Source organism: Sapajus apella, unplaced genomic scaffold, assembly GCF_009761245.1.
Source record: "Sapajus apella isolate SASKATOON/1434 unplaced genomic scaffold, GSC_monkey_1.0 scaffold21, whole genome shotgun sequence".
Classification (NCBI taxonomy): domain Eukaryota; kingdom Metazoa; phylum Chordata; class Mammalia; order Primates; family Cebidae; genus Sapajus; species Sapajus apella.
This window is the reverse complement of record NW_022436961.1, coordinates 20,451,497-20,462,644: the sequence shown is the minus strand read 5'-3', so window position 1 is coordinate 20,462,644 and position 11,148 is coordinate 20,451,497. Positions and strand designations below refer to the sequence as shown.

General features: G+C 38.7%; 1 protein-coding gene across 5 annotated transcripts in view; it reads left to right on the top strand.

The window, feature by feature from the left end:
• MTUS1 (microtubule associated scaffold protein 1) overlaps positions 1–11,148 on the top strand; it is a 185,750-nt gene that overhangs the window by 67,943 nt on the left and 106,659 nt on the right. For all 5 annotated transcript variants that reach the window (XM_032287991.1, XM_032287992.1, XM_032287990.1 and 2 more), the window contains exon 2: positions 7,447–9,691. In XM_032287991.1, the coding sequence (XP_032143882.1) occupies positions 7,598–9,691 (2,094 nt within the window). In that variant the 5' untranslated portion in view covers positions 7,447–7,597. The remainder of the gene's footprint in view (positions 1–7,446; positions 9,692–11,148) is intronic.

The window sequence follows — 11,148 nt, the reverse complement described above, 5'->3', positions numbered from 1 at the left end:
GCTAGACAGACGTTTCTCTAAGCTCTTTGCCACATCTTTGCTACACCAAGGTGGCCCGTGGACCAAAAGGATCGGCCTCACCAGGTAGAAGGATAGAAATGCGGAATCTCAGGCCACAACCTTGCGTTCTGAATCAGGCAGTTAACCAACCAAAGGCCCAGTTGATTGGTAGGCACCTTAAAGTCAGAGAAACACTGTTTCAGAAGAATAAAAGGATGTGATTTCAAATTTATACCTCTTGTCTAAATTATTTAAGATACAACATGTGTTACTTGATAGCCTTCCATTTTGAAATGCATTAAATCAACTCTAGTTTCCTGCTGTTTTTTTAAACAACTTCATGGGAAATCATCGTGTTTTTAGGAAATTGACCACCAGGTCCATCTCTGCTTAGGTTTGGTGGTAGACATGCTCTGTTAAACCTAGTGCTTGAGTTGGTTATTGAGCTTGATGAAAGGTAGGCTACAAGAGCAAATTTAAGGATGTGAGCATGAATTATGAAAAATAGTAGTAAGTTGAGGCTTAGAGTAGAACTGTTAGCTACATTGCATGGTTTTGATAGGAGGTAGAGACTTACGAATATATTTTTTATAATATATGCTGCTGATGACATTTTGTTCAACTGCTTAATTTTTGTTTTTGTTTTTGTTTTGTTTTGTTTTTGAGACAAAGTCTGGCTTTGTCACCCAGGCTGGAGTGCAGTGGCGTGATCTCGACTCACTGCAACCTCCACCTCCTAGATTGCAGCGATTCTTGTGCCTCAGCCTCCTGAGTAGCTGGGATTACAGGCACCTGCCACCACACCTGGCTAATTTTTGTATTTTTAGTAGAGACGAGTTTTACCACGTTGGCCAGGCTGGTCTTGGACTCCTGGCCTCAAATGATCCATCCACCTTGGCCTCCCAAAGTGTTGGGATTACAGGCCTGAGCCACCATACCCAGCCTCAACTGCTTAATTTTCAGTAAGATAAAATTACAGCTTAGATATTTTGCAATGTCATCTTTTTTGATTCAAAGCAGGTTGAAGATCAGGTAATATTTTGGGTTTTAAAGCCTGCAGAGCTAGACTACTGTTGTGATTTGTGAGTTCTTAAAATCTTTTAAGAAGACTGGTAATGACTTTATGACTTGGAAGCTATAAATTGTAACTGTATTTGTATTCACATCTTAAAGGACTGGTGTATATATGACAATATATATGTTGACATAAATAAGGAGTAAAATAAGGAGTATTACATAAATAAGGAGTAAAATTAAGTTCTGTGTGGTTATAAAGTAATGAATCCAGTTTTTATGTTTTACTTTTGGCAACATTCTTAATTTTATAATTATGATACAGTGTTGTAAGGTTAACCATAATAAGTCCAGATAATTAAGCTAGACACTGTGGGTAATAAGAGGTAGACATCTACTCTTACATAAGCCTCTAATGAGTTTCTAGTTCAGTTAGTAAAATAAGGCACACAACTATTGTGTAATCTGCTACTGACAAGTGACTTGGCCACATCATGCAATTTATTTGAGAGGTTTCCTCATTTGTAAAATGAAGTTTGAATTGGATCTCTAAAATTTCTTCTAGCCTTAATATGGTAATGATGATGAATTCTATTATATGATAATTGTAATTAATATGATTCAGTTCTTCAGGTGTGTCTCTTCACATGATGGAATTTTTTATCTTTGGGGAAAAAACAATCACTTTTCTTAAGCTAAGATTTAGAAAGTAGATTTGGATGTATAACAAAGGCATTGGAATTATGCCTCAACGATTGTGCTAGTAGTTCTTTGACCATTTCTTTCAGCACACATTTATCAACTTTTAACCTTGTAAATCCTTAGGGAAATACGTATTTTGGTAATCTTCTAAGAGGAGCTGCTCTATTATATTCCCAAATTTTAATAAGTGAGGAATTTGTTCTCTTTGGTCCAAAATGTTGTCTGAAAAAGATCTCCTTATTTTCCCAGTGATTCTCTTAGGAAGGAAACTTGATCATTCTGCTTTGTTCTGGAGTGTTAAACAAGTGTTAAACCTTTTGTTCTGGTGTTATACCTTTGTTCTGGTAAGCAGTGCTACTGAAAGAGAATTTGAGAAATTATCCCTTTGGGTGAGGATAATTTGTTTTGTGTTTTTTTTTTTTTTTCCAAGTGTTTTTTTTTGTTTGTTTGTTTTTTTTGTTTTTTTTTTCCCCTCCATACACACTCTCTCTCTCTCTCTTTTTTTTTAACTTTCTATATCTGGTTTAATAAAAAGATTTCCAAGATGGTAACTTTGAAGGCTCTACAAGTTATATTGAAGGTATAGGAATAGGAAGACTTTGTTTAATGAGTCAGGTGAGATTAAGTCAAAGAATATATGTGTCTAGCAAGTGGTGGAAGCTTAGGACCCATTCTTCTTCCTTTTTTTTTTTTTTTTTTGAGACGGAGTTTCGCTCTTGTTACCCAGGCTGGAGTGCAATGGTGCGATCTCGGCTCACCACAACCTCCGCCTCCTGGGTTCAGGCAATTCTCCTGCCTCAACCTCCTGAGTAGCTGGGATTACAGGCACACGCCACCATGCCCAGCTAATTTTTTGTATTTTTAGTAGAGACGGGGTTTTACCATGTTGACCAGGATGGTCTCGATCTCTTGACCTCGTGATCCACCCGCCTCGGCCTCCCAAAGTGTTGGGATTACAGGCATGAGCCACCGTGCCCGGCCCAAGACCCATTCTTAAAGTCGGGGAGAAATAAAATTGGCAGTAAAATAAAATGACCAACTTTAACTTTTTTGACAAACTCCTGAGGGAAGGCTAGTCACCCCTTTCTGTCCATGGCTTTGTATTCATCGTGGTGGGGGTGACTTAAAGCCGTTGTTCTCTTTTAGTGAATTGTGAGGTTGATCCTCCAGCTAATCCTGGAACTTATCAGCTTAACTGCAGAACCTTTTCGATATCCAAATCTCTGTACCACTCATTTTTTACTCTTGTCTACAGAGTAGAAGAGATGTCAGTAAATTTATTTTATATCAAAACACTCCTTAAGTATTTATGAACACATGATTGTGGGTTTTTTAGTCTCTTTGTTCACCAATTTGAAATTTGTTTTATTTTGTTTTGTTTTCTTTTAATAGTGACAGGGTCTCACCCTGTCACCCAGACTGAAGTGTGGTGGTATGATCAGAGCTTACTGCAGCTCCTAACTCCTGGGCCCAAGGGATCCTTTCTCCTCAGCCCCCTGAGCAACTGGGACTACAGGCAAGCACCACCATAATCTGCTAATGGAAAAAAAAAAAAAGAATTGTAGAGGTAGAGTCTTGCTGTGTTACCCAGGCTAGTCTTAAACTCCTGAGCTCAAGTGATACTCCTGCCTTGGCCTCCCAGAGCACTGGGATTACAGGCATGAGCCACCATACCCAACCTCTTTTTCTGAATTAAAAAAATAAATAAATAAACCTAAGTGTACTAAAAGGTTATGTGAAAGTTGAATGGTTGATGGCTTCTTCATTTTTCTGTCACTCTTATGAACCACTAGCTTTTAAATCTAAAACATTTAGTCTTAACTTTAGTGGAGTTTTACAACCATTAAAAATGTTTTTATACGGCTGGGCATGGTGGCTCATGCCTGTAATCCCAGCACTTTAGGAGGCTGAGATGGGTGGATCATGAGGTCAGGAGTTCGAAACCAGCCTCACCAACATGGTGAAACCCTGTCTCTATTAAAAATTCAAAAATTAGCCAGGCATGGTGACATGCATCTGTAATCCCAGCTACTCAGGAGGCCGAGGCTGGAGAATCACTTGAACCTGGGGGGGCAGAGGTTGCAGTGAGCTGAGATCGCACCAGTACACTCCAGCCTGGATGACAGAGTGAGACTACGTTTCCAAGAAAAAAAAAAAAAGTTTTTATACTATAATGACATGGGAAAATGCCTGGGAGACAATGCTGACCACAGTGTATGAGGTTAGCATATACTGTGGTCACCATAAAAGCCAAACTCGGAGAGAGTGAGTATATAATATATATAAAATATTTTGTATATGTTAATATATTTATATATATGTATGTATAATGTACATATATAGTAATGTGCACATTATAAAGAATCCTGCCCCCTTTTTAATACAACAGTTTAGCAAATGATGAGATGTCAAAGATTGTGAAGATTTCAGTTTAGTATTATTAATAAATGAGAAAAGCTGGACCCCTTTTCTACAAAAAAAATTTTTTTTAGCTAGGCATGCTGGCACATACCTGTAGTCACAGCTACTTGGGAGGCTGAGGTGGGAGATCACTTGAGCCAAGGAGGTCAAGATTGCAGTAAGCTGTAATCACACCACTGCACTGGAGCTTGGGAGACAATGTGAGACCTTGTCTCAAAAAAAAAAAAAAGACAACTGGTAAAAACAAACATAGGACTAGTGATATAATTATTTATCCTCTTTTATACTATTTAAAAAATAACTTTGACATATGAGTCATTTACTTTATTCAGGTTTAAAAATCATCTTTTATGTACTTTGGAAGGGGGAATTTGGGCAATAAAAATTCAATTAATTGAAGCTAACAACTGTTTACAAAGATAAATAATTCCCACAATTTATGCTAAGTGCATGTTTGCAGTGCGCTTTGCCTGTATTTGCTTACACCAAAATCTCTTCAGTGAGTATTGGCCTTTAGGGAAGCAGAAAGGTGTAGCATATTTAGTGCTTTTCGGAAGTTATATCTCATGCATGTAAGCCTAAAAATGAATAAATATTATTTCTTTATTTAAACGTTTAGTTTGCATGTATTTTATGCTGGATGATTAAAAATGTTAATTTATGTTTCATAAAAGCTTTTATTAAGGCTCTTGCCAATAAACTATTCAGTGATTTCACTAAGGAGTTACATGGTAAAAAGAGTTAACAAATTTACACTTTCATCAGTATATCAATCATACAGCCCTCATTTTAGGGTCACAACCGCTTTTTGGATGTGCGTATGTGCACATGCTGTTGAAATAAACATTGTAGCCTTTTTTGTATTCTGTTAAAGGCTGATTTCAGGATGCCTGGCCAGAAACACACAGAGTACTGTTAGTAAAGAAAACTGATGTTTCAGTTTTAGCATAGTTCCTGTTCTCCTGGTTTTATTCAGGCCACTGAAGTTTGAACACAGAGAAAACATTGCAAGATAGAAAAATGAGACCTACTCTTAATTCAGCAGTTTGAATGAACACACAGAATGGCATTTTTTTCCCTCCCTCATGGATATATTTTTTTCTTTACAGCAGTGCTGTGACATCGGATTGACATTGAATACTAGATTAGAAAGTCAGTTCAAGTGTGTGTGTATCTGTATGTTTGCAGTCCTAGCTTGAACATGTGGACCTTTCTTAGGCACTGCCGTTTGACCAAAAGCATAATAAAATTTGAGTTATTTCCCGAAAGTGGCTGGGCGTGGTGGCTCACACCTGTAATCCCAGTGCTTTGGGAGGCTGTCGCAGGCAGATCACCAGAGGTCAGGAGTTTGTGGCCAGCCTGGCCAATGTGGTAAAACTCCGTCTCTACTGAAAATACAAGTCAGCCACACATGATGGTGCAGACCTGTAGTCCCAGCTACTCGAGTGAGGCTGAGGCAGGAGAATTACCTGAAACCGGGATGTGGAGGTTGTAGTGAGCCAAGATTGGACCACTGCACTCCAGCCTGGGTGGGAAAGCAAGACTCTGTCTCAAAAAAACAGTAATAATTGATTTGCAAAAAGTTGTAGATTTGAATGCTTTTATGGGTGTTTTTAAAGATTTCATTTTTAAGTGTACAATTCAATAGTTTTCAGTATCTAACATTGTGTAACCATTATCATTATATAGTTTTAGAACATACTTGCAAAAGAAACATTATCCCAGTTAGCAGCCACTGTCTGTTCCCTTTCTCTCCCTTCCCAGCCTTAAGAACCACTGATCTACTTTTTGTCTCTATGGGTTTGCCTATTCTGGATATTTCATGTAAATAGTGTCATATAATACTTAGACTTTTGTGACTGGCTTCTTTGATTTGGTATAATATTTTCAGGTGTAATACTGTATCCATGTTGCACTATGTGTCAATTTGCCTTGCTTTCTATTGCTGAAGAATATTTTATTGTATGCATAACACCACATTTTGTTTTCTGCTCATCAGTTGATGGACATGTGAGTTCTGCATTGTAACTATTATGAATAGTACTTCTATTAAGAATCATGTACATTCCTATTCAAGTTTTCATGTGTACATATGTTTTCATTCCTCTTCAGTAGATTCTAGGAGTAGAATTGCTGGGTCATGTGGTACTTAAGTCTTCTTTGGCCACCGTAACAAATTACCATACACTGGATGGCTTAAACAACAAAAATTTATTTTCTCACAATTCTGGAGGCTGGAAAGTTCAAGATGAAGGCTCTTTTCTGGGTTTGTTTCTGATGAGAGCTCTCCTACTGTTCTGAGTGTACTCTAATTTGGTAGAGAGGGGGTGAACTGAGGGTGGGAGAGCATTCTGGTGTCACTTCCCCTTCTTAGAAAGAAACCAGCTCTATTGGATCAGCATTCCACCCTTAGGACTGCATTTAACCTTAATCATCTCCTTAAAGGTTCTGTCTCCGACATAGTTGCATAAGGCTGATTAGGGCTTCACGTATGAATTGGGAAGGGGGTGGGGAACAGTTTAGTCCATAATATATGGCAGTTCTCTAACATTTCGAGAGACTTCCAGCAGAGCACTGCTTTAGCCTTTAAGAATTGACAGCTTTAGGCTGGGCGAGGTGGTTTACGCCTGTAATCCCAGCACTTTGGGAGGCCGGGATGGGTGGATCGCCTGAGGTCAGGATTTCAAGACCAGCCTGGCCAACATGGTGACACCCCATCTCTATTAAAAAAAAAAAAATTGACAACTTTTTTTTTTCCTTCAGTTTGGAAATGCCATATGTTTAAGATAGGAATGAAAACGAAGGAGAAACATGAGTTCTTCATTGATCTTCAGCTCATTTGCTGGGGCTTCATGGTCTGTCTAATAATTACTCTGCATGGAAATAATAGGGGGCCCTTCTGAGAATGAAAGGGACATGATTACTAATCATCCTGGGACAACAGATATGTTGGGACTATTGTAAGGATATCTGGGTGAATTGTCACTCTGTCAACCAACAAGAAGAAAAAACTATTGCTAGATTTAGCTCCTTCGCTCTGACAAGTCCCTGGGAGTGGGAAAGAAGCATTTCAGTTGTGAAGTCAGGCACAGGGTTAATGAGCAATGTCTCCATCTTCCTTTCTGCCCCATTCCCTCAAATCAAAAAGGTGTCTTGAAAAGGGGTAGTAGATTATCTAATTATATCTTAATTACCCAGATCAATAGTTGTGGGTTCTAAATGTGAAAATAAAGTGATTGAAACTAATCAAGGGGTGGCCTGTTAATTTTTATAATAGTTAACTTGAGTTAAACATTTTATTTCTTCTAGGGAACAACAAATCATTGAATCTTCAGAGCATCCTAGACTAAAAAACTTTGAACTGTCCTGAAAAACCTAGAAGACAGATCATTTTTCCTACCCTCTCATTTGAAAGGAATTGAAGAAATAAAATGGCAGAGGTTTAAGGTAACTCTTCAGGATGAATGATGATAATTTAGATGATAAAACAGAAGATGAATTGCAAACCTTCTTTACCAGTGGTAAAGATGGAAATACACATGGATACAACCCAAAATCACCACCTACACAAAACTCTTCAGTCAGCAGTGTGAATTGGAATTCTGCCCCCCCAGATGACATGGTGGTTGATTATGAAACTGACCCATCTGTGGTCACTGGTGAAAATATTTCTTTAAACCCTCAGTGTATTGAAGTATTTGATCATGAAAAGTCTTCTAGTGACTTCATTAGTAAGCAGGTGTTAGATAGACATAAAGATTCTATTTGTCAGTCTCCTGCGCTTGCAGGTACAGAGAAGCCTGAATATGTGCAACATAATTGTCAATGCTTACAAGAAGTTCAGGGCCAGAGTGTTGAGCCAGCTTTGCCTTTTGTGTGGAAGCCTAATGATGATTTGAAATGTACAGGCTACTCTGCTGCCTTGGAGCTAAACCAGACATTTGACATGACAGTGGATAAAGTTAACTGCACCTTTATGTCACATCATGGCGTCGGAAAGAGTCAGTCTTTCCATACCACTGGAAGTCTGCCACCAACTGGTAGGAGAAGTGGAAATATATCTTTATCCTATTCCTCTTGGACATCTTCCCATTCTGATAAGATGCATGCAAGAGAAACTACTTTTGATAGAGAACGCTTTGAAAGCCCTCAAGCTACACCATCAGAACCCCAGGACATGACTTACGCAGCGCTTTCTGATGTGGTGATGCAAACTGAGGTTTTTGTTCCAGATATTGGAAATCACTGTCCATGCTCTTCAGGAAAGGTCTCCAGTGAGTACACAGATGGCTCACAGCAAAGACTAGTTGGAGAAAAAGAGATACAAGCTCTAACACCAGTTTCTGATGGCATGGAAGTCCCCAGTGGGTCTGCATTACAAGAGTTCTTTTGTTTATCCAAACATGAATCCAATAGCGAGTTGCATTCACAGAGCTCATACAGGCAAAAGGAAATGGGCCAAAATCTAAGAGAGACAGTGTCCCATTGTCTTATTGATGATGAATGCCCTTTAGTGGTGCCAGCTTTTGATAAAAGTGAAGCCCAAGTGCTGAACCCAGAGCATAAAGTCACTGAGACTGAAGACAAACAGATGGCCACCAAAGGAAGGGATTTGGGAACCCAGAATTGTACCTCAGAACTGATTCTCGGTAGCCTGTCAGGACAAATGGTGGGTTCGCCATTTGAACTGACTTGGAATGCAAATAATATGGTCATTAGCACAAACAACACGATGTGCATGTCAACACCAGTCCTAGAACCCACAGAAGTAACCTTTTCTGTTTCACCGATTGAAGCAACAGAGAAATGTAAGAAAGTGGAAAAGAGTAATCGAGGGCCTAAAAATGTGCCAGACTCAAAGGGGGCTCCTGTGAACGTGGGTAAACCTAGTCTAGGAAAACCAACTACCAAAACGAATACCCCAACAGGCTGCAAAGTTAGAAAAACTGAAATTATAAGTTATCCCAGACCAAACTTCAAGAATGTCAAAGCAAAAGTTATGTCTAGACCAGTGTTGCAATCCAAAGATGCGGCTTTATCAAAGGTCACTCCCAGACCTCAGCTGACCAGTGCCTCATCACCCTCTTCAGTGTCTTCCTCAAGACAGCCAGCAACAGTCTCGAGCAGAACACCAAGATCTGACTTGAATGCAGACAAAAAGGCAGAAATTCTCATTAACAAGACACATAAGCAGCAGTTTAATAAACTCATTACTAGCCAGGCTGTGCGTGTTACAACTCATTCTAAAAATGCTTCACACAAGTTTCCAAGAACAACATTTGCCGTGAAATCGAATCAGGAAGATGTTGACAAAGCCAGTTCATCCAACTCAGCATGCGAGGCCGGGTCTGTAGCTGCGTTGTTTCAGAAGATCAAAGGCATACTCCCTGTCAAAATGGAAAGTGCAGAATGTTTGGAAATGGCATATGTTCCCAACATTGATAGGATTAGCCCTGAAAAGAAGGGTGAAAAAGAAAATGGAACATCTATGGAAAAACAAGAGCTGAAACAAGAGATTATGAATGACACTTTTGAATATGGTTCTGTGTTTTTGGTAAGTAATAAATATATGTACGTATATTTTGCATGCTTCAGAGAACCCTGGGGTAAACTAAGATATGTTACCAATTAGTTATCTATTAGTCAATAATATTGCAGAACCAGATGGGCAGATTTACATTTAGTTGTTAATTCTTTGTTTTTTTCAGTACATATTACCGTGTTAATAGGTCTCAATATAACAAACCTGAATATGGGGGGAAAAAATCCTCAATTTCAGAATTTTGTATCAAGTATCACTGTTCCTTTTATTAGTGTGCTAAAAAAAAGTTACTTTAATATTTTAGTATAGTTAGTAGTTAAATGGCTGATACAATCAGATTATATTTTCTTTTTCTGAAAAAATTGGGTTGTCAGCTTTTAAATGTATTGGACCACATTTAAGAAATGGCTCGGGAGTACTGGTAAACATGTCAACATAAAAATAACTCCTGGACTCTTGTGGAGGAGGCAGCTCTGGGAAGTGGAGCTATCTTCTGTGAGCAGGAGTATTCTTGATTCTGCCTCTGACTAGCTCATGTGATTTTGAACAAGTAATCTTTTGAGATCCAAAAATGAAAGTATTGCACTAGTGGATGTGTAAGGCCTCTTGCAGCCTTAATGTATTGATTCCTCGTACATAAAATCTCCTGTATTCATGTATAGTGAAAAACCAGTATGTTTTCCGTAGCACCTGTCTAAAATATTTGGGGGGACCAAGAGAGTTCTATTTAAAGAATAAAGAATTCACATGCAGTGTAAAAGTGATTTTTCTTTAAACATGCATATGTTTTTGAGAATAGTGTGAAGAAACGGATTTTCTGGGTTTTAAAAACATTTGACAGGCCGTAGAGTACTTGTCCTCGGCCCTATTTTTGGCAGTGGGGACTTAGGTGTATTTTCAGCCCCAGACAGGCTGTCCTTGGGTGCCTGTCCTCTGGGACAGGAATGGAGCTAGATGCCAGGGGAGAAAGGCAGGTGTGACACAGACAGCTTGTCCCTTGGAGGGCTCCTGGCAAGAGGAATGAAGCACATAGAATAGCAAGTGCAGAAGGGCTGACTTAGGTGTTTTCAGGGTGCATGGGGCCACACAGGAGGAAATCACCAGATCCCTTTAGAAGACAAGGTTAGGAAAGACTGAAGATATTCTCAATTCTCTAAAACCTGAGTTTAGAGATGTTTGAGCTTTAACAACCAATCTTCTCTACTTGGAAGAATGGTACACCACAGTGATTTCTAAACTGACTTCATCCATTGTTTCAAAACTCAGATTTAGTTTTTAAGTTATCTTGAAGTCAAACTTAGAAAACTTACATTATTTATAATTTTAATTTTTTTGCAAAATTAAATGACAATACCCTCTTAATTCTAATCAACATTCTTAGTTTGGTGTTTATAGATACACACAGAAGCAAGATGTTTATTTCTTTTTATGGGAGATGTTTTTGTGTGTCAGTCCCCAACTACCAAAAA